The 27,680-nt window shown below is 42.0% G+C and overlaps 1 protein-coding gene across 3 annotated transcripts in view; it reads left to right on the top strand.

Annotated features, from left to right (window-relative positions):
- LOC133488972 (dynein axonemal heavy chain 8-like) overlaps window positions 1–27,680 on the top strand; it is a 61,030-nt gene that overhangs the window by 22,149 nt on the left and 11,201 nt on the right. For all 3 annotated transcript variants that reach the window (XM_061797553.1, XM_061797552.1, XM_061797554.1), the window contains exons 42-83: window positions 336–560; window positions 641–810; window positions 918–1,096; window positions 2,153–2,340; window positions 2,416–2,502; window positions 2,591–2,698; window positions 2,878–3,012; window positions 3,385–3,546; window positions 3,619–3,865; window positions 4,381–4,622; window positions 6,031–6,171; window positions 6,233–6,464; window positions 7,205–7,347; window positions 7,419–7,553; window positions 7,882–8,004; window positions 8,747–8,960; window positions 9,037–9,146; window positions 9,607–9,770; window positions 10,468–10,660; window positions 10,744–10,866; window positions 12,010–12,140; window positions 13,211–13,364; window positions 13,451–13,615; window positions 14,165–14,391; window positions 14,501–14,619; window positions 16,222–16,325; window positions 16,423–16,599; window positions 17,810–17,980; window positions 18,109–18,324; window positions 21,355–21,492; window positions 21,559–21,686; window positions 23,129–23,297; window positions 23,372–23,527; window positions 23,597–23,752; window positions 23,982–24,164; window positions 24,562–24,667; window positions 24,747–24,999; window positions 25,091–25,281; window positions 25,960–26,081; window positions 26,160–26,275; window positions 27,017–27,219; window positions 27,301–27,374. In XM_061797553.1, coding sequence (XP_061653537.1) covers window positions 336–560; window positions 641–810; window positions 918–1,096; window positions 2,153–2,340; window positions 2,416–2,502; window positions 2,591–2,698; window positions 2,878–3,012; window positions 3,385–3,546; window positions 3,619–3,865; window positions 4,381–4,622; window positions 6,031–6,171; window positions 6,233–6,464; window positions 7,205–7,347; window positions 7,419–7,553; window positions 7,882–8,004; window positions 8,747–8,960; window positions 9,037–9,146; window positions 9,607–9,770; window positions 10,468–10,660; window positions 10,744–10,866; window positions 12,010–12,140; window positions 13,211–13,364; window positions 13,451–13,615; window positions 14,165–14,391; window positions 14,501–14,619; window positions 16,222–16,325; window positions 16,423–16,599; window positions 17,810–17,980; window positions 18,109–18,324; window positions 21,355–21,492; window positions 21,559–21,686; window positions 23,129–23,297; window positions 23,372–23,527; window positions 23,597–23,752; window positions 23,982–24,164; window positions 24,562–24,667; window positions 24,747–24,999; window positions 25,091–25,281; window positions 25,960–26,081; window positions 26,160–26,275; window positions 27,017–27,219; window positions 27,301–27,374 — 6,780 coding nt within the window. The remainder of the gene's footprint in view (window positions 1–335; window positions 561–640; window positions 811–917; window positions 1,097–2,152; window positions 2,341–2,415; window positions 2,503–2,590; window positions 2,699–2,877; window positions 3,013–3,384; window positions 3,547–3,618; window positions 3,866–4,380; window positions 4,623–6,030; window positions 6,172–6,232; window positions 6,465–7,204; window positions 7,348–7,418; window positions 7,554–7,881; window positions 8,005–8,746; window positions 8,961–9,036; window positions 9,147–9,606; window positions 9,771–10,467; window positions 10,661–10,743; window positions 10,867–12,009; window positions 12,141–13,210; window positions 13,365–13,450; window positions 13,616–14,164; window positions 14,392–14,500; window positions 14,620–16,221; window positions 16,326–16,422; window positions 16,600–17,809; window positions 17,981–18,108; window positions 18,325–21,354; window positions 21,493–21,558; window positions 21,687–23,128; window positions 23,298–23,371; window positions 23,528–23,596; window positions 23,753–23,981; window positions 24,165–24,561; window positions 24,668–24,746; window positions 25,000–25,090; window positions 25,282–25,959; window positions 26,082–26,159; window positions 26,276–27,016; window positions 27,220–27,300; window positions 27,375–27,680) is intronic.

A 27,680-nucleotide genomic window follows, 5' to 3' on the forward strand; every position in this document is an offset into this window, starting at 1 on the left:
GCTTCAGGAGTGGAGTTATTGCTTATATACATTTCTGCCAGTAGGTTTTGTGTTAAATGGTGAGTTGTTAGTCAAATATTACACCTGGAAATGGCGAAAATGACCCGAAACGGCCACTTCTAAACAAAATGGTAGACTTCCTGTCTCAATTTGGGCATGGCTTCTTTTGTGGGTCTATCACGTTGCTATGTGAAATAGACTTTGAGGGCTGGTTTATTTGTATTTTTTCTTTATTCTGGAAAGTGCCATTGGGAGGGTGGGGCATCACAAAAACTCATTGCTGCTGCTGGGGAATGTGTTTTTGTAGCTTACCCATATTCCATTTCCTGTCGAAGGTGGGTCTCCTGGGAATCCAAATGCTCTGGACAAGGGACTCAGAGGAAGCCCTGGAAAATGCCGAATTCAGCAAGGAGGCGATGATCTTCACCAAAAAGAAATTCCTGAACATCCTCCGATTGCTCATCAAGCAGACCACCTACGACTTGACCAAATTCGACAGAGTCAAGTATGAGACCCTGGTCACCATCCACGTGCACCAGTATGACATCTTTGAAGAGCTGGTAAGCTTGCTTTTGTTTCATATCTTAGATTGTTTTCTTTTTTGCATTTGTGTAACACATTTATGTTGCTTTGTCTTCAGGTGGCAAAATCTGTCAAATCTACCGGTGACTTTGAGTGGCTGAAACAGAGCAGGTTTTACTTCAATGACAACGACAAGGTCATCGTGTCCATCACCAATGTCGACTTTGTGTATCAAAACGAGTTCCTCGGCTGCACCGACCGCCTGGTCATCACCCCGCTGACTGACAGGCAAGATAACGTGTAGTCATTGTCATCAATAACTTGTGCCTATTGGCATTGGCATTGGCATTACATAATTCATGTTGTTTACAAGTGTGATTGTTGCACATGTACAGGTGTTATATTACGCTGTCCCAGGCTCTGGGGATGAGCATGGGAGGAGCCCCTGCTGGGCCAGCTGGCACGGGAAAGACAGAGACCACGAAAGACATGGGTCGGTGCCTGGGAAAATATGTGGTGGTTTTCAACTGCTCTGACCAAATGGACTTCAGGGGACTTGGCAGGATATACAAAGGTATTCATTGACATTGTGGTATGCTATTGTCTTTTTATTTTACTTTATGAGGGCTCAAGCATATGGTGCGAAGCTCCTAATACATTCCTGCTCCTGGAATGTTTTAAAAATTCAGCCCGGAAGTCATGTTCACTCAGTGACATGAAATTTGGTAGGTCTGCCATGAGGAGACCTACAAAAAAGTCTCAAGAAACCCATGCTGTAAAAACACAGGAAGCAGCCATTCAAATGACCATTTGGTACCAATCCCTGGAGTCTTTTGAAAATTCAGCCCTTGCAGTCACTTTCATTTAGTAAACAGAAATTTGGTAGGTTTGTCAATCATAAATATGACCAGAAAAAAGTCTCACTAACCCACGCCTGAAAAAACACATTAAGTCTGCCATTTTGGTTTGCACTGCTTATTATAGGCTCATCCTTGTGAAAATGTACATTTGGTAGCATCCCGCCAAATGTTTTCAAAATGTAGTCCCCAAAGCCAGTTTCATTTAGCAACATCTGTCTGTCATGAAGAGACCAACAAAACGTCTCAAGAAGTGATGCCTTATAAGGCACGGGAAGTCATCCGTTTTGGTTTGAAGCGGCCATGTTAGGGTCATTTTGGTCATTTCCAGGGGTCCTACAAAAATGAACTTGTCTGAGAGATTTGTTTCCCACCAGACAGATGGGCACCGCTACATTGCAAACAATTGGAAATGTTGCCATTGCATGTGGGTGGAGCGTGCCGGCAAAATGAAAAGAATTCTCGATTAAATTCAGTCTCTGAAGCCAGTTTCACCTAGCAACATAGAATTTAGTAGCCATTTCTATCATGGGTAGACCCACAAAAAAGAACCAATGCCCGAAAAGACAGAGGAAGTCTACAATTCTGGTTTGAAGTGGACATTTTGGTGAACATTTATGTTTTGTAGCATGCCCAATTTTGGGAGGGAAAATCCACCACCCAAAGCCACTTCTACTGAGCAGCATTCAATTTGCTAGACATGTCTTGTCGTGAGTAGACACACAAGAAACCGTGGCCTTAATAACATAGAAAGTTGGCTTTTTTTTTTCCAGGCCTTGCACAGTCAGGCTCGTGGGGCTGCTTTGACGAATTCAACAGGATTGACCTGCCGGTGTTGTCTGTAGCCGCTCAGCAAATTTACATTGTTCTGGTTGCTCGCAAGACGCACAAAAGCACGTTTGTCTTCACGGACGGTGACATTGTGGACCTGAATCCGGAGTTTGGACTTTTCATCACTATGGTAAGACATACACATTGGAATGAGAGGATTAAGAGCATCAAAGTGTGCGCCAACATGTCATCGTTCACTGCCTAGAACCCCGGTTATGCCGGTCGTCAGGAACTCCCTGAGAACTTGAAAGTGCAGTTCAGGACAGTCTCCATGATGGTGCCTGATCGACAGGTACACCAAATATTTTTTTCAACTAGCATAGCTTCCCACTCGCCGTATTCATTTTCATGACGGTCTTGTTGCCTCTGGTCTTTGTCAGATCATCATGAGGGTCAAGCTGGCCAGTTGCGGATTTAACGAGAATGTCCTTCTAGCCCAGAAATTCTTTGTGCTTTATAAACTCTGTGAAGAGCAACTCACAAAACAGGTGAGACCCAGCTACCGTAATGAGGTGATCAGGGAAGCGGCACCTGCACCTTAATGTCAGATTTTTTTATGTTTTAAATTTTTTTGTAGACCAGTGAAATTGACATTTTTTCATCCAATGCACCAAAATGTAGATACTGTATTACAGATTCAGACTGTCCCTGCCTTGCTGTGTTTCAGGTGCACTACGACTTTGGCCTGAGGAACATCCTGTCCGTGCTGAGGACGCTGGGAGCCTGCAAGAGGGCGCGACCCGATGACTCAGAGTCCAGCACTGTCATGAGAGTGCTGCGTGACATGAATCTGTCTAAACTGGTATCACATGAACGCAAAACATCAAAGCAGGGGTGCACATAATTTCTTTCTCAAAGGAAAACCTGGCCAAGGTGTTATATTACTATTGTAGTTTAGTTTTGTTGTTGTTTTCTCTCAATGCAGCCGTCAATTATCCCCGGATTTTTTGCTATTCATGGTCCGGCTGGTGCCTGTGCCCCGTGAATAGTGGGGGTCCACTGTACTGCTTTCCTAGTTATAGTAGTTAGGGCTTTAGTGCCATCTTGTGGCAATAAAACATGGATAGGCGAATCCCTGTATAGTGACCTGGGAATATGTGCACTCCTGTATGTAATAGTCTATTGTTAAATAGTTTTTGAAGACACACACTATAAAATGCTAATACTGTTTCAGGTGGATGAGGACGAGCCTCTCTTTCTCAGTCTCATCAATGACTTGTTCCCTGGCATCAAGCTAGACAACAGCACCTACAATGAACTTCAGGCTGCAGTGAAGAATCAAGTTGACCTGGCCGCTTTGGTTAACCACCCCAACTGGAACCTAAAACTAGTTCAGGTATCACAAAACATACTGCTCAGCTCTGAACCGATTTTGAGGTTGATACGTTGTTGTGACTCCTGAAAACAGCTCTACGAGGCTTCCCTCGTGCGCCACGGCCTAATGACGCTTGGGCCGAGCGGGGCGGGCAAGACGGCAGTCATCAACATCCTTATGCGAGCGCTGACTGAGTGTGGCACACCGCACAGGGAGATGCGCATGAACCCTAAGGCTATCACCGCGCCGCAAATGTTCGGGCGTCTCGACGCTGCCACCAACGACTGGACAGATGGCATCTTCTCTACTCTCTGGAGGAGGACGCTTAAGGGCAAGAAAGGTGAGGTGCATATTCAAATTGATGTCCAAAAATATGTTTTCATTAATCCCACAAAGAGACAGACAGTATGAACATTTCATATCACGATGACAGTGAGCAAAATGATAAGGCTGTTAGTGTTGTCACAATTTTGTTGTGAGGAATGTCAGGAATTTGCTAAATGGAGTGGCACAAGGCAAAACCTTAGGTACACCATGCTTGTAGAATCTAAAGAGAACCAAAGCAATAATCCTCCAATTATGACAAAAAATATCTACAAAAATATAAATACTTGACAAAAAAAATGCTTTCTCCATTTATTTGCTGTTGTGATGTGCACCAGATGGTAGAAACCGAAATACAACTACTACTCTCAGAGACTTTAAATATAGTAGTAACGATAATTAAAATTTGAAAGAGGCATACACATCGTCTGAAGTTTCCATCACAGTTTATCGGTTCACCAAACAGTCCAAAAGATCCCAGAAGAATGTGTTGAGTTAATGGATTGAAAGCATTGTGAATTTTGCTTTCAGGGGAGATCATATGGATCGTGCTGGACGGTCCTGTGGACGCCATCTGGATTGAGAACCTCAACTCCGTGCTGGATGACAACAAAACCCTCACACTGGCAAACGGAGACCGTATCACCATGTCCCCAGCCTGCAAGCTGGTGTTCGAAGTGCACAACATTGAGAATGCCTCCCCGGCCACCGTATCCCGTGTCGGGATGGTCTTCATGAGCTCCTCGGCTCTGAGCTGGGAACCCATTCTCAAGGTACAGGAGGCAGGGTGCCTGAATGCTATATTTCTTTTGATTTCCCCATTTGTAAGGGACATGCATTTGTGGGATGAGCAGTTCAACCGAGTATGCCACAAATGCCAGAACCTGACCTCAACCCAAATTCCATTCCACAGCAGTGTGGGACTAATTCTACCAGTGGTAATCCCATTTCTCCACAGTCTGGGACCGAACTCCATTCTCCAAGATGACAATGTTCGACCCTACAGAGTGGAGTTTATCAGAGACTACCTTTAGACCTGATCTTTACTCAAGAGCAGTGCCAAAGCAGTGTGTGACCACTGCTACCTGTGGCAATATGATATGTCTACAGTCTGGGACTGATGGATTTCCAAGACTTTCATCCCCCACAGTGGTGTTTATCAAACACTGTCTCCGGAATTTGGATGTTAAAAACGTGTCGACCTGACCACAACCCGAATTCTGTCCCACAACAGTGTTACAACAGTGTTACCAGTCGTAATCCCATATGTCTACAGACTGGGGCCTAACTCCATCCTCCGTGATGACAAGCTGACCCAACAGAGTCGTGTTTATCAGACAGAGACTACATCCGGAATCTGGGTAGAAAGAGTTTAGACCTGACCTCTACTCGAATGCTGTCTCTGAGCAGTGTGTGACCATTGCCATCAGTGTTAATCCCATATCGCCACAGTCTGGGACCAAAAGCCACCCTCTAAAATGACAATGCTTTCCCCCACAGACTGGTGGTTAGTGTTAAGTTAAATGAATGTAGACCTGACCTCAACCCAAACGCCATCCGATATTTCTACAGTCTGGGAGTGAAATCCTACCCACCAAGATGCTTGCCACCACAGCATCTTAATCAGCGACTGCTGGTGTAATTTGGAAGGACTGTAGAAAGAATGTCAACCTGATCTAAACCCAAATGGCGTCCCACAACAGTGTGTGACCACTAGTAACAGTGGTCATCCCATATTTACACAGAACTCCATCCTCCAAGATGAATATGCTCTGGCGGAGAGTAGTGTTTAGAGACTACCTCCGGAAATTAGAAGGAGAAAGAATAGAGGGAGTGACTTGTGATGACACATGGTTGAGAAGAGGAATGCCATCTCATAGCCATCAAAGAGTGTATGACATGGCTTACAATGTTTTGGGAAAGGCTGATCTAATCCAGCTAATAACACCAAACAAGACTTTCTCAGGGCATTGAATCGATCTGGTTGTCATCGAAGACATTTCGCTTCTCATCCGAGCAGGCTTCATCAGATCAGTTTTGATGAGCGGCATAACGTCTTCAATTGATACAATGCCCTGAGAATGAAATTACCTGCATGAAAGAGAATATTCACAGGCACCAAACAAGACTCCATTGTCAGTGACAATTTTGAAAATCTTAATTCTCTTTTCTTTTGTTTAGGGATGGACAAACAAGCGTAATGCTGACGAAGCTGAGCAGATCATTTCTCTGTATGGCAGGATATTTTGGGACGTTTATTCATACATGAGGCAGAGCCTCAAACCCAAAATGCCATTTTTGGAGTGTAACTACATCATGCAGGTACACGAACTGAAGTAACCACCGCCACACACTTGATTCTAATTCATTTGTCATCCTGCAGTCTTGCAATCTGCTGGAGGGCCTCATCCCGACCAAGCAGATGGGGGGTCTGGTCAACGACAAACACTTGGAGCGCCTCTTCGTCTTCGGCCTGATGTGGAGTCTGGGGTCCCTTTTGGAGTTGGACGACCGAGACAAAATGGAGGCTTTTTTCCGAGATCACAGCAGCAACATTGATCTGCCTCACACGGAAGAAGGAGAGACTATGTTTGAATACATGGTTGGGACAGATGGTACGCTCATAAAATACAGCTTTTAAAGGCATTATAGCATTGATAATTGAAGTGCTTGTATAGTTGAATTGAATAAATAGTTTCGATTCTGCAGTGCCTATCCACCCATCAAGTGAAATCCATCCATTTTTCTAAACCGCTTATCCTCATTAGGGCCATGGGTGAGCTGGAGCCTATCACAGCTGATTTCAGGCGATAAGTGGGGTACACTTTGGATTGGTTGCAAGCTAATCACAGCCATCAAGTGAAACATTAAATGAAAAGTACAAGCGTATCAGGGAAGAAATTCCCAATATTTGGAAACATGAAAAAATATTACACTGTAAAAATGTGTTAAATTACACAACCATGTAAATCTTTGGTTAGCTGCCTATTTCCATCCATCCATTCAATATACCGCTTATCCTGCTCAGGCTCATTGACAGCTGGAGCCTATCCCAGCTAACTTCAGGCAAAAGGTGGACTCCACCCTGGACTGGTTGCCAGTTAGTCACAGGGCAGATCTAGAGATGGACAACTTTTTACTTTCACATCCTCACTGAGTGAGAACTGAGCCCACGTTGCCTGCACCAAAGACAGGCGAATGTAGCACTCAGTGATCCGCTGCCTATATTGCTTTTTCTTATGTGCAGTAGTGGCTTACTTACATGAGAAAAGCAGCCCCTCAAAATAGACTGTGTCTCTTTTTAATGCTAGTTATTAAGATATAGATGCTTCAACTGTTTGCATTGCATTTTCAGGTCAGTGGTGCCACTGGAACGAGCATGTAGGGGAGTACGAGTATCCGACTGATCACGTGCCAGACTACGGCGCCATCCTTGTGCCCAATGTAGATAACACCAGGACGGGTTTTTTACTGGAAACTATTGCCTTGCAATACAAGGTGGGTTGGGGTTTGTTTGAAACTATGTAAAGATACGGACTGTATATGTACTCATTTAAAAAACTTCATAGGCTGTCTTGCTTATTGGTGAGCAAGGGACGGCCAAGACGGTGATGATTAAAAGCCATGCCAAGAAATTTGACCCTGAGACAGACCTGTTCAAGTCACTCAACTTCTCCTCCGCCACAGAGCCCATCATGTTTCAGGTAGTATGACAATTACACTCGCCACAGCATTAGCCAGAGGTGGAAAAAACACCCATACGCTGTACTTTAGACGAAACACGGATTTTTCTCAAAAACTAGTAAAACACAGCTTTAGGTGCAGACTTTGAAATGTACTTCAGTTCAAAAGTATGTTTTTTTTTTTTTTTACTGCCAGTTATATACAATACTACAATTGGTACCCATTTTGATAACTTACCAACCTCTCAAGGTATGAGGCAATGCATTTGTACACCTCTGCAAATCAATATTGTTTGCATATTGAGAAATGATAGAGGTTTGGTTAACAAGTACGTGTTTGTTGGAACAGCGCACTGTGGAGAGCTACATAGAGAAGAGAATCGGCAGCACTTACGGACCGCCGGGCGGGCGCAGGATGTCGGTCTTTGTTGATGACATCAATATGCCTCTTGTCAACGAATGGGGAGATCAGGTGTGTGTCTATGTAGACGAGGTTTTGTGACGTGTGTACGGCGTCATGTCTCGACAACACTTTCAGTTAAGAAGATAAATTGGAGGTGTGGCTTAAAGCTGCTCTAACCATGAGAAAACACACACCAAGTTAGAATTGTCTGCTGTCAAGAAGCATTGCCAGATGTTTACCATGCCTCAGTCAAAAGAGCTCTCAGAGCACCTACGATTAAGAATTGTTGACTTGAATAACGCTGGAAAAGGTTACAATAGTATCTCTAAAAGTCTTGATGTTCATCAGCCCACAGTTTGACAAATTGTCTATGAATAGAGAAAATTAAACAAGGCCAAGGAGGCCGTTCTGCAAAGATGACTTCAAGAGCAAAGCACAGAATACTCAATGAGGTAAAAAAGGAACCCTATAATGTCAGCTGAAGACTTACAGAAATCACAGGCATATGCCCAAATAATGACATGGATGTTTTTGTCCAAAGATTAAAAAAAATGTTCAAACTAGCCTTTCTTTTAAACTGTCTTTTACCCAATTTCTTAGAGTCTTGGCCACTTTCTGGTGTCATTTCCAGTTAAAAGATAGGCATAAATAAAAATTAAATGTATGAATGATTTTTGACATGGAAAATAATGCAAATAGTGAGTATATTTTTACTAATAACTCTTAGCCCAAAACTCTTATTTTGAGCTCAAATGTAAATTATTGTCTAAATTCCGGCCTTACTGTAACTGTACACATGAATTTCTCGCAGATCACTAACGAGATAGTCCGGCAAATGATGGAAATGGGCGGCATGTACAATCTGGACAAACCGGGTGACTTCATCACCATCGTGGATGTGCAAATGCTGGCTGCCATGATTCACCCTGGCGGCGGGCGAAACGACATCCCGCAGAGGCTCAAGAGGCAGTTTACCGTCTTCAACTGCACCCTGCCTTCCAATACCTCCATTGACAAGATCTTCGGTAACTATCGTTCTTCAACACGACGCTTTTAATATGACCTCTCTTTTACGATTGTCACGTTTGATGTGACGCGCAGGTGTGATCGGCTGTGGCTATTTCCACGAGTGCAGGAAGTTCAAGCCAGAGATAACAACCATGGTGAAGAAGCTTGTGTCAGCTGGGAGGATTTTATGGCAGTGGACCAAGGTAGTTTCTTTTGGAAATGCTGTTATTTGGGATGGAAATGAAATGAAGTGATGTATTGCAGTGATCCTCAAAGTGTGGTATGCGGTGTCCCTATTGTGGTAAGCAAAATAAATAACTGAACTCCATTACCTTACAGTGGTTTAACCTTTTGTAAACCAGTACAATACATTTGTTGAGTACAGTTAGGTTGTATTTAACTTTTATGTGCAGTAATTGAAGCATTATTTAGGTGCAATTGTTTTCTCTATATTTAGGAGCAGGTTAATGTTCAAACTGTGCATAATGTGAGACTTTGTATGAATTAAAACCTTTCCTTGTTTTTGATTAACTTTTGGGTCTGCTAACTGCTGTTTCATAATGTTGGATTATTGTGGTACTTGGAGAGCAAAGTGCTTTGTGAGGTGTTACTTGGTGTAAAAAATTTGAAGAACCACCGATGTACTGTCTATATCTACAATAGATAAAGATGCTGCCCACGCCTTCCAAGTTCCACTATATCTTCAACTTACGAGACTTGTCCAGGATCTGGCAAGGAATGCTGAAGGTGGAGGCCGAGCAGTGCAACGACTTCAAAACCCTCATAGCCCTCTTCAAGAGCGAATGCACACGCGTCGTCGCTGACAGGTACACCGATAAACTGGCGCTTTGGCTCGCGTGAGTGCACTGATGCGTGCTCAAGTTTGAGACACTTTCCCATTAATGCGATTGCTCCTCTCACCAGTTGTTCATGATAGTCGCCACTTTGCACAATAGAAATAAACACTTTAACGAGAAATAAACCACAGTCAAATGAATGCAAGGATCGATCGTTCACACACATGCGCATGGGCAACCCGATTGCTCCTCTCACCAATTATCAACGACAACCACACCTTCGACAATAGAAATAGAAGAACAAGAAGTATTTTGTAGGGTAAAAAAATAAGTCCACAGCATGTACTGCGATGGCTCATCGTGCCAGTTATTAGTAACTACGCCTTTGTACAAGAGAACGACTAGAAATAATCCATACAGTTTTAAAAAAAGGCCGCGGCTCACTCAGTCATGCACATGTACTTGTCAATGTACCCGTCATAATTAATTACTCTCACCAGTTATTCATGATAACTGCCATTTTACACAATAAAGAAATAAAGAGAAGTAGAAATGATACCTCAATGTATCCAACCAGACATTGTTTGCCATTGTTCACATATTCCAATCCAAATGTGAAGATAGACATACATTTTAAGATTAATCAGGACTTTTTTTTTTGAGAAAGTCAAATTGAAAACGTTTTTGTTATTGTTTAAGTGGGTGACATCATCGCTTGTCTTTCTAGGTTCATTTGCCCCGAGGACAAAGACTGGTTTGAGAACTCTATAAACCGCGTGGTCAAAGAGCACGTCGACACCAGCCTCGTCACATTGATCCACAAGGAACCGTACTTTGTCGACTTCCTGCGAGAAGCCCCTGAACCGACCGGCGAGGAGGATGAAAACGCTTGCTTCGACGCACCCAAAATTTACGAGCTCGTATGGAAAAACTCCCATTCGCTATTCAGACCGTTTTGTTTCTGCCGATCCATTGTACTTAACTTAAGGAATCGTTCCGTCAGGTCCCCACATTTAAGTTCCTCGAGGAGAAGCTAATGTTTTATGAGATGAAGCACAACGACGAAGTGAGGGGCTCGCACATGGACTTGGTGTTCTTCACAGATGCCATGACTCACCTCGTCAAGGTCAGAGGAAGTCCACACACAGTGGTGGCAAAAGTCCTAACGCTAGTCTGTACTTAAGTAAAAGTACATACACACTACATTTGTAAAAAAATAAAATAAATAAAAAATACTGGTAAAAGTCAAAGTAGTGATTCAATGGCTTTACTTAAATAGAAGTAAAAAAAAAAAAAAAAAGACTGAAATGTACTTAAAGTATAAAAGTAAAAAGTACAAATACATTTTTACTTTCAGTACTTTCATTTACTGTATATACAGTACCTGTTTTGATAATTTGGCACAATGGGGGAAAACTTGTTCTGCACAAAAAATAGTTTCCGTTTTATTAAGGTGCATTGTGCTCATTCTAAGAAAAAAAAAAAAAATCACTCTACACGTTATCTAAACAACATGTTCACATAGCTTTGATAATCTTGTGAAATTGTCTAAAGTAAAATGCAAAATGAGCTAATGCTAACTGAAAAAATATACTGGTACCTTACCTGTATGTGTTTTCCATAGCCTTTTGCAGTAAACAAAAGCAGTAAACAAAAGCTGTTTTTACAACATATTCACCACAAATTATTCTTAGTGCTGAAACATTCAAACAATTCTTTTAGATAAGGCCATGGATGGGAAATAGCTTGGTTCTCGTGCTCCCTGGTTCACGTTCTTCCATTTGGCTGCTGTCGTTGTTTTTCTGCCTTATATGACCCCAAGATCATCCATCCATCCATCCATCCATTTTCTGAGCCGCTTCTCCTCACTAGGGTCGCAGGCGTGCTGGAGCCTATCCCAGCTATCTTCGGGCAGGAGGCGGGGTACACCCTGAACTGGTTGCCAGCCAATCGCAGAGCACCCCCAAGATCATAATCAATCAAAATCTCAACAGGATTTGACTCTATTTCCTTTTTTTTTATGTCCTGTTATCATCACTAGAGGTTGAAAAAAGTAACAAGCCAAGTCAAAATAAGGATTTGAAAGTATAGGTATCTGTTGTCAAATGTAGAAAGTAAAGGTAAAAAGTCATCAGAAAAATAAATACTCAAGTAGAGTTACCTGAAAAATCTTCTTGAGTACAGTAACAGTACAGTATTTGGACTTTCTTACTTACCTTACTTCCTGCAGGAACATATAGCAATTTGCTGACTGCTCTTCCTCCAATAGATCTCACGGATCATTTGCACAGACATTGGCAACGCCCTGCTCGTGGGCGTGGGAGGATCCGGAAAGCAGAGTTTGACTCGTCTGGCCTCATACATAGCCGGATACGAAGTGAGCCAGATCACACTGACCAAGTAAGAAGCAGAGAAAATATACAGTACTTAGCTTTGTAGCTTTTAGCTCTAAAATACTGTTGTAAAATGTTGTAGTTCCTTATTCTAGTACTCTAAAAAGGAGCAAATATTTTTCTACTTAAAATTCGACACCGTTATCTATCTGGAAATTTTTAAATCTTTTTGGTGATAATTTATTAATAATGAAAAGTTAAAAACAAATGTTAAATTTGTATAAATATTCACCCCCTTCACTTTTTGTATGTTTGAGCACTATTCTATAATGGATTGCATGTTTTTTTCCCCCCCATTATACGAAACAATAAAATGCTTTTGTAATATTTTGCTTTATTATTAAAAATGGGAGGCGGCACAGTAGCTGACTGGTTAGAGCGTCAGCCTCACAGTTCTGAGGACTGGGGTTCAATCCCCGGCCCCACCTGTGTGGAGTTTGCATGTTCTCCCGTGCATGCCTGGGTTTTCTCCGGGCACTCCGGTTTCCTCCCACATCCCAAAAACATGCATGGTAGGTTAATTGACGACTCTAAATTGCCCGTAGGTGTGAATGTGAGTGCGAATGGTTGTTTGTTTGTATGTGCCCTGCGATTGGCTGGCAACCAGTTCAGGGTGTACCCCGCCTCCTGCCCGATGATAGCTGGATAGGCTCCAGCACGCCCGCGACCATAGTGAGGAGAAGCGGCTCATAAAATGGATGGATGGATGGATGGATTAAAAATGGGGGGAATGAAAGTACAGTGGACCCCAGCATACTCGCGGTTCAGCACCTGTGGATTCAACAGGTTTTTTCCCCCCTTTTTCTTTTAGTTTATTTCCTTTTTTGGGGGGTTGGGGGGGACCAACCATGAAAATGTTTACTAATGGTATATCCCCACTCATTCAAGAATTGTTTGGGTTTGAAAAATAAAAAAAAATGTCAATGCAATTATAATGGCCGTCAATCAGCCGCTGATTTTCACTTTACGTGGTCGGGCCCAGTCCCTATCCCGTGTGAATAGTCAGGATCCACTGTATACGTATTCGGTTACTTCGATATGAATGACATATAACACTCTTTGTCTCTTTCCCCTCAGGTCTTACAATATAGCTAATTTCATGGAAGATCTGAAAAAGTTGTACAAATCAAGCGGGGCTGAAGGCCGCGGCATCACGTTCCTTTTTACTGACAATGAAATAAAACAGGAGGCCTTTCTGGAGTACCTCAACAATGTTCTCTCGTCTGGAGAGGTGATAATCCATTTCAGGAAAAATATACATCCTATAGGATGTCCTTGTTGAACTGCCTTTAATGCCAATCATTCATGTTTGCGCAGGTCTCCAACCTTTTTGCAAAGGACGAGATCCAAGAGATCACCCAAAACCTGATCCCGGTGATGAAAAAGGAATTTCCCCGTATTCCGCCCACTTTCGACAACCTCTACGACTACTTCATATCGCGGGCGCGAAAGAATCTGCACGTCGTCTTGTGCTTCTCGCCGGTATGTTGAAATGTAAAAAAAAATAATAATAAAGATGCTCAAATGACATGAATACTAAATACTATCTACATATGTAGGTGAATAGCAAAGGACCGCTTGAATCGCCCGCTCATCTGTTCTAAAAATAGCTGACCAATGAAATTAAACTCTCGATACACAACAATGATTAAATTACTGTTGATAATTATTGTGAAAATCATTAACATGAACACTGTCTTCATATTGTTGAATGTGATTAATTATTAATGACATATGATTTAAGGTAATTTGAACAACTTTACTTCAGAAGTGTGCAACAAACTGGTAGCATTTTACATTAATCAGTACCCAAGAAGTAGCTCTCAATTTCAAGAAGGCTGGTGACCCCTGCTCTACATTAATAAATAGTTTATATACTATATACAGAAGTGAATGTGAACAGCAGTAAGAATGGCCAGTAACATTGTATGTAGCAAAAAAAACTGTACATGTAGTGAATTACCTATTATATAATCATGTACAATAAACCCCCCAGTTGATGTTTTATCTGTTTATCAATCATAAATACAGGTGGGACCAAAGTTTCGCTCCAGGTCTCTGAAGTTCCCAGGCTTGATATCTGGTTGCACAATGGACTGGTTCGCCCCGTGGCCCGAGGAGGCGCTAGTGGCGGTGGCTCAACACTTCCTGTCAGAATTTCCTGTGGTTTGCTCTCCAGAGGTTAAAGCCTCCATGGTGACCACCATGGGCGTGTACCACCGCAAAGTGTCTGAGACGTGCGAAAGCTACTTCGAACGGTAACAACCATTTTAATGCATTTCAACGTGCTGTTTTTTTTTTTTTTTTTTTTATTGTGTTGATGTCTGGTGGGAAGGTTGAAACCGTGCATTGTTTTGTTTTTCACAGATTCAGGAGGAGAACTCATGTCACCCCGAAATCGTACCTCTCTTTCATCAGTGGCTACAAGACACTCTACCATCAAAACCACGAGCACATTAACACGCTCGCCGAGCGCATGAATGTCGGTAAGGACATTTAGAAAGACAGATATACATTTTTGGTCCTCGGAACCAAAGGTACCAGGAACCAAAAGTGGATTTTAGGTTGAATTGCAGCTACATACACAATGTACTTTTGGTTCCAGGAACATTTTAGGATTTGGAACCAAAAGTACCACAAACCAAAAGTTCTCTGAACTTAAGATAGAAAAGTATATACAGACAATGGATACTGCCAGTTCCAGGAGTGTTTTAGTAAAAAGTACAGAGATTGATAAGTTCTAGGAACTTAACGTGGTAATGCAGCTGCAAACACACTGCATACTTTCGGTTCCAGGTATTTTTTATTCCCTGGAAGTGACAGTACAGAGAACCAAAAATTCTTGGAAGTTTAGCTCGAAATGCAAGTTCAGACACAATGGGTACATTTGGCTCCAGGAACATTTTAGTCCCGGAACCAAAAGTTACCGGAACTTTAGGTAGAAATGTATATACAGACACTTGGTGCTTCAGGTTCCAAGAACGTGTTAGTCTATGGAATCAAAAGTACAGACATTCATAAGTTCTCAGAGCTTTGTGGAAATGAAGCTCCAAACTCAATGGATACTTTTGGTTACAGGAACTTTTTCTTCCCTGGAAGTGCAAGTACTGAAAACCCAAAGTTCCTGGAGGTTTAAGTGGAAATGCAGCTTCAGACATAATGGATACATTTGGTTTGAGAAATATTTTAGTCCCAGAACCAAAAATTACTAGAACTTTAGGTGGAAATGTATTTACAGACACTTGGTACTGCAGGTTCCAAGAACATTTTAGTCTCTGGAATAAAACATAAGGCGATCCATAAATTCCTGGAACTTTCAGTGAATATGCAGCTTCAGACACAATAATGTTTTTTGGTTCCTTGACACTTTTAGTCCCTGGAAGTGTAAGTGTGAGTTTAGGCGGAAAAGCAGCTTCAGTTACAATGGGTATTTTGGTTCAAGGAACATTTTAGTACCTGCAACCAAAAGTACCAAGCACCAAAAGTTCCCAGACAGTTAGGTGGAAATACATATACAGACACAATGCCTACTTTCGGTTACAGGAGCCTTTTGGTCCACAGGAGCCTTTTGGTCCCTGGAACCAAAAGTTCCCAGAACTTTAGGTGGAAAAGTACATCAGGGTTCGTATGGTCATGAGAAACCTACAAAAGTTATGGGAATTGAAAATGCATTTTCCAGGTCCTCGGAAAGTAACAAAAAAAAGAAATGTTCTATGAAGTTGTGTAAAAGTGTACGAATCTTGGTATATACAGACACTTAGTACTGCTGGTTCCAGCAATGTTTTAGTCACTCATATTGAAAGTACAGAGATCCATAAGTTCCTGAACTTTACTTGGGAATGCAGCTTCAGACACAAAGGGTACTTTCGGTTCCAGGGACATTTTGTGCCTGGAATCAAAAGCACCACGAACCAGGACTGGGTGCGGCAGGTTTCTGTTTCTGGAATGTTTTTTGTCTCTGGAATCAAAAGTGGAGCGATCCATAAAATCCCAAAACTTAAGGTGCAAATGTGGCTACTTGGATAAAATGAATGGCAGTAAATGTCCCGAGGCTCTATTAATAAGGTTATTATACATCTTCATACCAGGGTTGAACAAACTGATGGAGGCTAGCGTGTCTGTGGCAAAGCTCTCCAAAGAGCTAGAAGTCAGTGAGAAAGAGTTGGTTGTGGCCTCTGCCAAAGCTGACAAGGTAAAAAAAAAAAAGAGAGAGAAACAGCACTCTTCACGAGAGAGAAACACTGGTTCTGCCATCCCACAACGATGATACGAGATGTTGTACGTTTTAGGTATTAGCTGAGGTGATGATCCGAACTGAGGCGGCCACTATAATCAAGAACGAGGTCCAGATTGTGAGCGATAAAGCCCAGATGATTGTCAACGAAATCACGGAGGAGAGGGCCTTTGCCGAGGAAAAACTTGAGGCGGCCAAGCCTGCGTTGCAAGAGGCCGAAAATGCACTGAATGTGAGTTTCTTTTATCCTCTCAAGTAGGCCCGTGCGATTAATGGATGATATCAATTAATGAAGTTTTTGGGTCAGGCAACTTTTCATTGTTGAACGTGCATCTCGGCTTACTGCACTATTCACACTGAAGACAAAGATAGTTTATATTACATATAGTTCATAGAATTGCAGTTTCGTCAGTCGTTTGGAATTGGTTTCGAGTGTGCTGCTTCAGACAATCAGCAATAAACAGTCCACTGCGAAGTATGTTCAGAGGCTGTTACAACCAAATTCGTTCATTTTCTCATTGACTGGTGTTACAACCAAATTCATTCATTTACTCATTGACTGGTGTTTCACAGTCTGTCAGTCACTGTCAGCCACGCCCACCTCTGCCAGTCAGCCACACACCCCATGTAAGGCTTTATTAAGACTCAGTCATTGTCAGATTGTTTGACATTCATCCATGCAAGGCGCTACAATGCTACCGCGTGAATCCCTTCCGCCTTCCCCCTGCAATATCACGTTCGCCAAAATTTCAAATTGTCATATATAGTAAATAATAATGATGAGATATTGGAAAAACCCTGCGATTGGCTGGCGACCAGTTCGGGGTGCACCCCGCCTCTCGCCCGAAGATAGCTGGGATAGGCTCCAGTACACCCGCGAACCTTGTGAGGATAAAGCGGTACAGACGATGGATGGATTGATGAATATTGCAAAAACATTTATTTTGTTACCAAATCCATTTTTACAGTAACTTGATCAATAGTTAAAAAAACTTTCCTTGACTTCTGATTTCAAAAACTAGTTATCCATCAATTTGGTGTGTATATTGAATACTATGAGGTGATTCAACATTTTAAATGGTTTCCCTGTCTTAACGGCCTTCTGAGGGAAACTGTAACTACAATTTGGCCCGCAACAAAATTATTTTGCTTTACAGGGTCTTTAAGTATTGTGTTTTAAAGGGCTACTTTATCCACGTTTTGAATAATAATGCTATTTTTTATTACATTTTTCTTTTGTTTGAATGCGTGAAAATAGATTATAATCCAATGATTGATGGTGATTTGATTTCGGGGGGGGGGGGGGGGGGGGGAGAAATGTAATGTTTTTTGTTGTTGTTTTTTTTTAGGCCATAGACCCCAGACCGACTTTCAATTTTATATATTTGTTTTATTTTTGAGTGCATTGCCTGACGGTGTGTTGTTAAAAATATATCCGACAGACCATTAAGCCTGCTGATATCGCCACTGTGAGGAAACTGGCCAAGCCTCCACACCTGATCATGAGGATCATGGACTGCTGCCTGTTGTTGTTCCAAAGAAAGGTGGAGACCGTTATCGTGGATCCCAACTTGGGGACCTGTATCAAACCGTCGTGGCCGGATGCGCTCAGGGTGCGTCAGATCACAATATCATATTATATCAATAATCTAAAAACACGATCACATCAATAAACACATCCCTCACATAAAAACGTTAACAATAATTTTCTCACCTTCGTCTTTCTTGGCGTCTTCTTCAGCTGATGGGCAGCACGGGCTTCTTGACGTCGCTGCAGCAGTTCTACAAGGACAAGATCAACGAGGAGACGGTGGAGCTGTTGCAGCCCTACTTTGATATGGAGGACTACACCATGGAAAACGCCAAGAAGGTATGCGGCAGCGTGGCCGGGCTGCTCGCGTGGACCAGGGCTATGGCCACCTTCTACGACATCAACAAGGAAGTGCTGCCACTCAAGGTAAACTGCAACCGTCACTAATGATAATGCACGCTTAGAGTTGACTCGTACGACTATGCCATTCGGACCGTGTTGGGCCCCCTTGACACCTAGGGCTGTATTTTCGTAGACAGCGCATCTGCAGCCGTTGCGCTATTGCCGGCGGATGCTGATTTTCGTGCAAACACAAAGCTCGTGTTTGCCAATTCGGCAGACCGTTCTGCACCAAGCTGGGTGGTCTGGTACAACAAAGGTGTGTCCTTGGAGATGTGCCCGGCGGAGTGACAATTTGGTGGCAGAAAGTTGGTCGAAACTTACACCTGCTCAGACCATGTCAAAATCCTGGCGCAAGGTATACCGCTGGTCTAACACAACTTTAGTGAATTTGATTGGGTCACAGGCAGAGAGATACTGAGCTACATGGAAATATTATCAAAATAGAACATCAAGAAATAATCTTATGATAAATGCCCCCTTGCACGATAGAAATAAACACAATTAGAAATAATCTTTTTGTTTCTTCTCGCCAAAGTTCGTGAAAAATATTTTTTATCCGAATCACAAATAAAAAATTCTTTTTGTAGTTTTTCTCAATATCTCGTGTTTTTTATTCCCTCCCAAACACAGAGAAAGAAAAGCTCAGTCATGGGGAAAAAATATTACACCACTCTTGTTTCTTCAGTTTCTTGTTAATTTTTATGACCTGGTCCAACTAATGGGGCACGGTGACCGACACATCTGCCTCACAGTTCTGAGGACCGGGGTTCAAATCCGGCCCCGCCTGTGTGGAGTTTGCATGTTCTCCCCGTACCTGCGTGGGTTTTCTCCTGACACTCCAGTTTGCTCCCACATCCCAAAAAATGCATGGTAGGTTGATTAAGGACTTAGGTGTGAATGTGTTGAGCGAATGGTTGTTTGTTTATATGAATGGTTGTTTGTTTATATGTGCCCTGCGATTGGCTGGCGACCAGTTCAGGGTGTACCCCGCCTCTCACCTGAAGTGAGCTGGGATAGGCTCCAGCACGCCCGCGACCCTTGTGAGGATAAAGCGGTACAGAAAATGGATGGCTGGATGGTCCAACTAATGGTACATTTGTTTGGACGTATATCATTATGACAACAAAAATAACTCAAAATAATTTAATTTAAAAGCTGATATCTAGCTATTTTCCAAGATCAACGGGAATGCAAATAAGCTTAAACATGTCAAATAGGACATAAAGTACTATGGAATCAGCTGTGTTTTTGTCATGGTTATTTTATTTTTCAGGTAATATACCTTTAGTGGTACCAGGATGCATGGGAGTTCACCCAACCAGTCTACATGTGTTTTGTGGACTTGGAGAAGGAGTTTGACAGTGTCCCTCGGGGAGTCCTGTGGGGGGTGCTTCGGGAGTATGGGGTACCGAACCCTGTCATATGGGTCGGATAACGTTCATAACATTTATGGACGGAATTTCTTGGTGCAGCCGAGGCATAGAGGGGTCTGGTTTGGTGTCCTCAGTATTGCATCGCTGATATTTGCAGTTCATATGGTTCTGCTGGCTTAATCAAGCCGTGATCTCCAACTCTCACTGGAGCGCTTCGCAGCCAAGTGTGAAGCGGTTGGGATAAAAATCAGCACCTCCAAATCTGAGACCATGGTCCTCAGTTGGAAAAGGGTGGCGTGCCCTCTCCAGGTCGGGGATGAGCTCCTGCCCCATGTGCCTGCCCCATGTGGAGGAGTTCGAGTATCTTGGGGTCTTGTTTACGAGTGAGGGAAGAATGGAACGGGAGATTGACAGACTGATCAGTACATCGTCTGCAGTGATGCAGACTTTTTATCAGTCCGTTGTGGTGAGCCGAAAGGTGAAGCTCTCAATTTACTGGTCGATCTACGTTCCTACCCTCACCTATGGTCATGAGCTGTGGGTCGTGACCGAAAGAACAAGATTCCCGGATACAAGCGGCCAAAATGAGTTTCCTCCGCAGGGTGTCCGGACTCTTTAGAGAGCTTTAGAGATAAGGTGAGAAGCTCGGTCATCCAGGAGGGGGCTCAGAGTCGAGCCGCTGCTCCTCCACATTGAAAGAAGCCAGATAAGGTGCCTCGGGCATCTGATTAGGATGCCCCCTGGACGCCTCCATGGGGAGGTGTTCCGGGCATGTCCCACCGGTAGGAGACCCCGGGGACGACCCACGACACGCTGGAGAGACTTTGTCTCCCAGGCTTTGTCTCCTAGCTGGCCTGGGAACGCCTTGGGGTCCCCCCCGGAAGAGCTGGACGAAGTCACAGGGGAGAGGGAACTCTGGGCTTCCCTGCTAAATCTACTGCCCCCTGACCTCAGATACACGGAAGAAAATGGATGGATGGATGGTACCAAGATGGATAGTACCATTCAAATGAGCAACAAATCGAAGAAAAAAGGGTCATCTAATATTTTTTCAATGACAGAATTTGATTTTGTGTGTGTTTTTTTTTTTTTTTTAAATCAGAAACAAAGAACATTAATTTTTGGTTGTTTTTCAATTATTTCTCTCCAAATCTCGAGTTTTTAGAGTTTTATTTGGAACACATTTTTTGTTTTTGTTTTTCAGTTGTTTCTATTGTTTTGTTTATTTCTATCCAAAATGTGATTTTGTATTGCTCTCTCCAATTTTTGTGAAAATTATGTATTTAAAACACAGAGGAAATACATTTTTTCAGTTGTTTAGCTCCAAATTTCTTGTTGACGTTTTTCAAAATTACAAAGATTATTATTATTTTTTTTAGTTTTTAATTCATTTTCATTTCATTCATTGTTATTTTAGCCGCAACATTGTGATATGATTCAGCTCTTGCGACACTTTTGACAGGAATTAAAGAACGTGAGGCTGTGTAGCTCATTGAGAATTCAATGCCCAACAAGAGGAAGACTAAAAATAATCCAGCGTAAAATAAATATAACAAAGGTCCAAGGCACACTCAACTATTCCGACCAGTAACCGCTATCTTACACAATATTAACACTTAGCGTTTTTTTAATGGCATGATGACATTTTGTGAACGTACCGTATGGTGTTGTTTGTGGCCAGGCAAATCTGGTAGTTCAACAAGTGCGCTACAAAAAGGCCAGCTCTGAGCAAATGGCAGCTCAGGCCACGCTGGCCGACAAGGAAGCCGAGCTCGGCCTGGTGCAGGCGAAGAGCGACGCCGCTAGCAAAGAGAAGCAGGTTGGCTACTACAGTTTAACGGTAGAGAAAGTGCATGCTGCTAACGCTTGAGAAAAATTCCTTTAGGAATTGCTGGATCGTTCCGAGATGTGTAAGAACAAAATGCAGGCCGCCTCAGACCTAATCGGCGGACTGAGTAACGAGAAAGTTCGCTGGACTCAGCAAAGCAAAGAATTTAAATCGCAGATCAAAAGGTAAGTGAAAATATATTTTCTTTTAGTCCCACACACAAAGAAAAAAAACAGCACCTTAGTTTAGTGGTTAGCACATCCACCTCACAGTTCTGAGGTTGGGGGTTCGAATCCTTGTGGAGTTTGCATGTTCTCTCTGTGCTTGCATTGCTTTTCTCCGGGTACTCCGGCTTCATCCCACATTCCAAAAACATGCACGTTAGGTTCATTGAAGACTGAATTGTTCGTACGTGTGAATGGTTGTTTGTCTGTGCCCTGCGATTGGCTGGCAAGCAGTTCAGGGTGTAATCCGCCTCTCGCCTGAAGTGGGCATGGATAGGCTTCAGCTCACCTCCGACCGGAATGAGAATAAGCAGTAGAGAAAATGGATGAACAAAGAAAAAACAATGTTGTTGTTTTTTCAGTTGCTTCCCTCCCAATATTTGTAAGTTCTATTTTTTTAAATATCTGAAACACAAAAGTCTTTTTTTTCTGAATTTTAATTGTTTTTTATCCCAACCCCACAATAAAATCAGTTTCTGATTTTTCAGTTGTTTCTCTCCAAAATGTGTTTTTCTTCTACTCTATTTTGATGATGTTCAGTTGTTTCCCCCAATGTTGTTGTTTTTTTCAGTTGTTTCTCTCCAAATGCTTAGATTTTTTTCTTTGTTTTTGAGATATTTTAAAACTAAAGTTCAATTTTGCTGTTTTTTCCTCTCACAATTTGTGTGATTAAAAAAAATCCAAAACACAGAAAACTGTTTTTTTTTTCCCCCTCCTAATTTTGGGTAATTAAAAAATAAAATAATTCCAAAATCACAAAGAAAAAAAAAATCACTGGTGTTGTTTTTTTCGAATTGTATAAAATGTTATTTTTTTTATCTCAAATACATTGAGATGATTACATTTTGGGTTGTTTGGGTTTGCTCTCAAGTTTTGCAATGTTTTTAAAAATAAAATTCCTAACACACAAAATAATTTTGTTGCTTTTGCGGTTGTTTTGCTCCAATATTAGTGATGTAAAAAAAAAACATTTCTCTGCCAATTTTTCATGTTTTTTAAATTTCTTTCCGAAGCACATTGAGATAATTTGTTTTTTTTTTTTGCTTGTTTCCCTCCAATTTTTAAAATAGTTTTTTATTTTCTTCATTTTTATCTGAAACACAAAGTAGTAATATTTAAGTTGTTTTTCGGTTGTTTCTCTCTAAATATTGTAAGTTTGTTTTCATTTGAAAAAAAGAAAAAGAAAAATCCGTTTTATAATTTGATTGCTGCTCTCTAAATTTAGTCTTTTTAATCTATCCGAAATGGCGCGAGTTTTTTCCCAGTACTTCTCTCCAAATGTTGCAATTATATATTTTTTTAAATACCAAATACTATAAAAGCAAAACAATTTGGCTTCCCTTTACATTTGAGATGCTTAAGAGACTCAAGTATACTTTTATTTTCTTTTTTTCATCGGTTAGACTGGTCGGCGATGTCCTGCAGCTCACCGGTTTCCTGTCATACTGCGGCCCCTTCAACCAGAATTTCCGCGACATGTTGCTGGACATGTGGAAGAACGAGCTGGTGTCCAACCAAATCCCCTTCACCGAAGACCTCAACCTGATCGCCACGCTGGTGGACGCTCCTACTGTAAGAACAAGAAAAATAAGCCTGCAGTTTGATTCATGGGTGGGAGGAAAATAACTTGAGTTTGTCTGTTCTAGATCAGCGAGTGGAATCTTCAGGGGCTGCCCGGAGATGACCTGTCGGTGCAGAACGGCATCATCGTCACCAAAGCGTCAAGGTATCCTCTCCTGGTCGATCCCCAGACTCAGGGAAAGACTTGGATCGCTGCAAAGGAAAAGGCCAATAACCTGCAGGTATGGTTCATTAACCACGGCTGAAATGAAACCCCCAAATCTCACGCCGGGGTGTTGTCTCGCTTCTAGCTGACGTCCCTCAACCACAAGTTCTTTCGTACGCATTTAGAGGACTCCATATCCTTGGGCAGGCCGCTACTTATCGAAGATGTGGGCGAGGAGCTGGACCCCGCCCTTGACAACGTCCTGGAGAAAAACTTCTTCAAGTCTGGCTCCAACTTTAAGGTAATTCTATTTCATGCCAGGTAGATTAATTGTTTTATTTTTATTTTTTTTACACAATGAGATAATATAATATGGTTTTGTTGTTTTTCAGTTGTTTCCCTCCAAATTTTCTTTTTTTTTCTTGCTAATACACAAATGCAGACTCTAACCTTGCGCTTTTGGCAAGGTAGTTGTAAAATCGTGAAAGTGTGGCCGTTCTAAATTAATCTTGTGGATTTTCCCTGTGGAGGTGAAAGTGGGAGACAAAGATGTGGATGTGTCCAACAAGTTCCGGCTCTACATTACCACCAAACTGCCAAATCCGTCGTACACTCCGGAGGTGAGCGCCAAGACGTCCATCATTGACTTCACTGTCAACATGAAAGGCCTGGAGGACCAGCTGCTGGGCCGCGTCATCCTTGCTGAAAAAAAGGTTTGTGTCCATAGTCCAGTATGGATATTTGTTGATTTTCTCTTGTTCCTCTCCCAACTTTTGAAAATGGTTTTTTTTTAAATCAAAAAACAAAGAAAGTGTCTTTGTTATAGTTCATGGTTTTGTTGTTTTTCATGTTTGTTTGTTAAACACAGAGTATTATTATTACTCAGAAATTAGTTTTTCAGTTGTTTCTCATCTAAATTCTGTGATTTTTTTTAATTTGTATTTTTTCTCATTTTTGTCCAAAAAACAAATACAGTTTTTGTTTTTTTCTTTTGGTCATTTCTTTCTACTTTCTTTCTCCATCCCTTTATCTTCAAACTAGTAAAGTATGAAAACTATTCTGATTGAGCTGGTAAGAGCATGCCTTCAACTCTTGTGACAATTTTGACAGGAACTAGAGAACGAGAGACTGAAACTCATTGAGGATGTAACGTCCAACAAGAGGAAGATGCAGGAGCTGGAGGACAACCTGCTGTACAAACTTAGCACCACTAAAGGTCCAAAACCACTCCTGTGAATTCTTGTCTGTCAGTGTTGGAATACATTCGGGACGTTTTTCGTCCATGTGGGCCACAGGTTCTTTGGTGGACGACGACTCCATGATTGGCATCTTGAGCACGACCAAGCAAACGGCCGCCGAGGTGAGCATCAAGCTGAGCGTCGCGGCCGAGGCGGAGGAGAAAATCAAGGCGGCGCAGTCAGAGTACCGTGCAGTGGCGTGCCGAGGTAGCATCCTTTACTTCCTCATCACCGAGATGAGCATGGTCAACGTCATGTACCAGACCTCCCTCAGTCAGTTCCTCAAAATCTTTGACATTTCACTGGCCAGGTAAAGTCGCTCCTTTTCTGGCGGGGAGGGGGTGTTGCCCCCCTTTCCCTGTATCCGTTACTATTTTTTATCATAAACGTGAATTTCGCAGGTCAGAGAAGTCTGCCAAAACGAGCAAACGAATTGCCAACATCATCGAATACTTGACGTTCGAAGTGTTCAGGTACACGGTGAGAGGGCTGTACGAAAATCACAAGTTCATCTTCACGATGCTCATGGCCCTCAAGATCGACCTGCAGAATGGCAGGATACAGCACAGCCAATTTCAGACTCTTATCAAAGGTATTGGTCATTTTGTTGTTTTTCCAGTAGTTTCTCTCCAAACAAAACACACAAAACATGTTTTTTTTCAGTTTTTATAAGAAATAATGTCATTACACAATTAGATTTTATTACTTTTTTTTATTTTCTTTTTTCACTTTTGAAACCCAATGAGATTATAGTTTAGGTTGTTTTTACAATCTCTATCCAAAACATAAGATAAATTAGTTTTTTGGATAATTCACTTCAAATTTTTAAAAACTTGAAGCACAATAGGATACCAGTTTTGTTGTTTTATAGTTGCTTCCCTCAATTTCGTGAGTTTTAAACGTATTTAAACTAAAACACAGTGTGATTATGTATTTGGTCATTTTTGGTTAATCTTGAAAGTTTGCTTTTGTTTTTTTTTTTTTTTTTTTTTTTTTTTGCATTTGATCCAAAACACAAAACAGGTGGTTTTCATCCTTTTTTTTTTTTTTTCTTTCTTACCAGAGACACAATGAGATGTTTTTTTTATTTTATGGTTGCTTCTCTCCAAATTTAGAGATAAAAAAAAAAAAGTGTGTATATAATGTTTTTTTTTATTTTATGGCAGTACATTATATTTCTCTTGAAAGTTTAGGTGTGAGCACAAGCCACATTTCTAGATAGGATGAAAAAGTAAGCTTACAATCATTTAGCTTAGTGCTTTTCCTGCAGGTGGCGCTGCACTTGACCTGAAGGCGTGCCCCCCGAAACCCTTCAGCTGGGTCCTCGACATTGTGTGGCTGAACCTAGTGGAACTCAGTAAACTGCCGCAGTTTTCGAACATCCTCAATCAGGTCGGCTTTCTTAGAATTCACGGCTTTCGATTTTCCGCGAGGGTCTCATCACACCGTGTTGCTCGTTCCATGTTGCAGGTGGGTAAGGGTGGAAAGCATTGGAAAGTGTGGGCCAATGGCGATGCCCCGGAGGAAGGTGTCATCCCAGATGGTTACAACAATCTGGAGGTCTTCAGTAAACTCATGCTAATCAGGTACCACAATAAAATGTTTTTTTTTCCCCTGTGGAGTGAAATGGTAATTTTTAACCCTTTTCACACTGGCCATTCAAGATGACAGGTTTCCAGCGCGTGAGGTAGTCATGAGGGATGTGCTTGCCCCCTTCTCAAATTCTTATTTTTTGGCAGTTTCCCCACTTAAATTAAGATCATCAAACAAATGTAAATATCAGGCAAAGATTTTAAAAAATAAAACAAATGGTGATTTTATTTATTGAGGAAAAGTGAAGCTATCGCTTGGTCTATTTTATGCTTTGTACTGTGAGTCAAAATTTTAGGGTCCAACAAACTTAAAGGTAAGATTCGCTGCCGCTCTAGTGAAGTGAAAAAAAAAAGTACAGCAATTACTAATGCCCTCGCATGTGGGAAAGGTGAGACCCAGTCACCAATGAGCTTTCAGCCGTTTATTGAACAAGACAAACAGTCAAACGCAAAAATGAGAATATTACTAGGGTCACTGGCTGCTGTCTTCGGGCGAGATAGCTGGATTCACCCTGAACCGGTCGCCAGCCAATCGCAGGGCACATAGATACAAACAACCATTCGCACTCACATTCACACCTACGGGCAATTTAGAGTCTTCAATCAACATACCACGCATGTGTTTGGGATGTGGGAGGAAACCGGAGTGCCCGGAGAAAACGGGGAGAACAAATGCAAACTCCACACAGGCGGGGTCGGGATGTATGTTATGTAAATGTTCTTTTCCCTCGGCAGGTCCTGGTGTCCGGACCGCACCTTGGCTCAGGCCAGGAAGTACGTGGGAGACTCCTTGGGCCCCAAGTTCGCCGAGCCCGTCCTACTGAACCTGCTGGGCACGTGGGAGGAGAGCGACATCCGCACGCCGCTCATCTGCTTCCTCTCCATGGGCTCGGATCCCACCAACCAAATAGAAGCCCTCGCCAAGAAGCTCAATATTGGTGAGTCGGCTGAACCCCCACCAATTTTTCTCTTTCTTTGCACCGTTCTTCCCCGTGTCACTGTCTTGTCGTGTCTCCCAGGATGTAAGTCGATCTCCATGGGGCAAGGGCAAGAGGTGCACGCAAGGAAGCTTGTCAGCACCTCAATGGTGGAGGTATGTATTCTGCGCTGCTTTGCTTTGCTGAAAATAATGATACTTTGGACCAACTTCAACAAAATCATTTGTTTCAGCTGAATTTATTACTTTGTTTCAATTGATAGCTATGATTATTTAGTTCAAATCGTGTTTTATTTGATCCCAATAGAAAGTACTACTACTTTTGCCTCAGTAAAAAAAAAAATTACACAAAGTAAAAAAATAATCTATTATGAAAACTACTTATTTTTCACTTCTAATGTCCTTTCTTCCTTTTTCCATTCATTGATTCCTTTCTAGCCGTCTGACCTACTTTCTTGTCCT

Source organism: Phyllopteryx taeniolatus, chromosome 14, assembly GCF_024500385.1.
Source record: "Phyllopteryx taeniolatus isolate TA_2022b chromosome 14, UOR_Ptae_1.2, whole genome shotgun sequence".
NCBI classification, from domain to species: domain Eukaryota; kingdom Metazoa; phylum Chordata; class Actinopteri; order Syngnathiformes; family Syngnathidae; genus Phyllopteryx; species Phyllopteryx taeniolatus.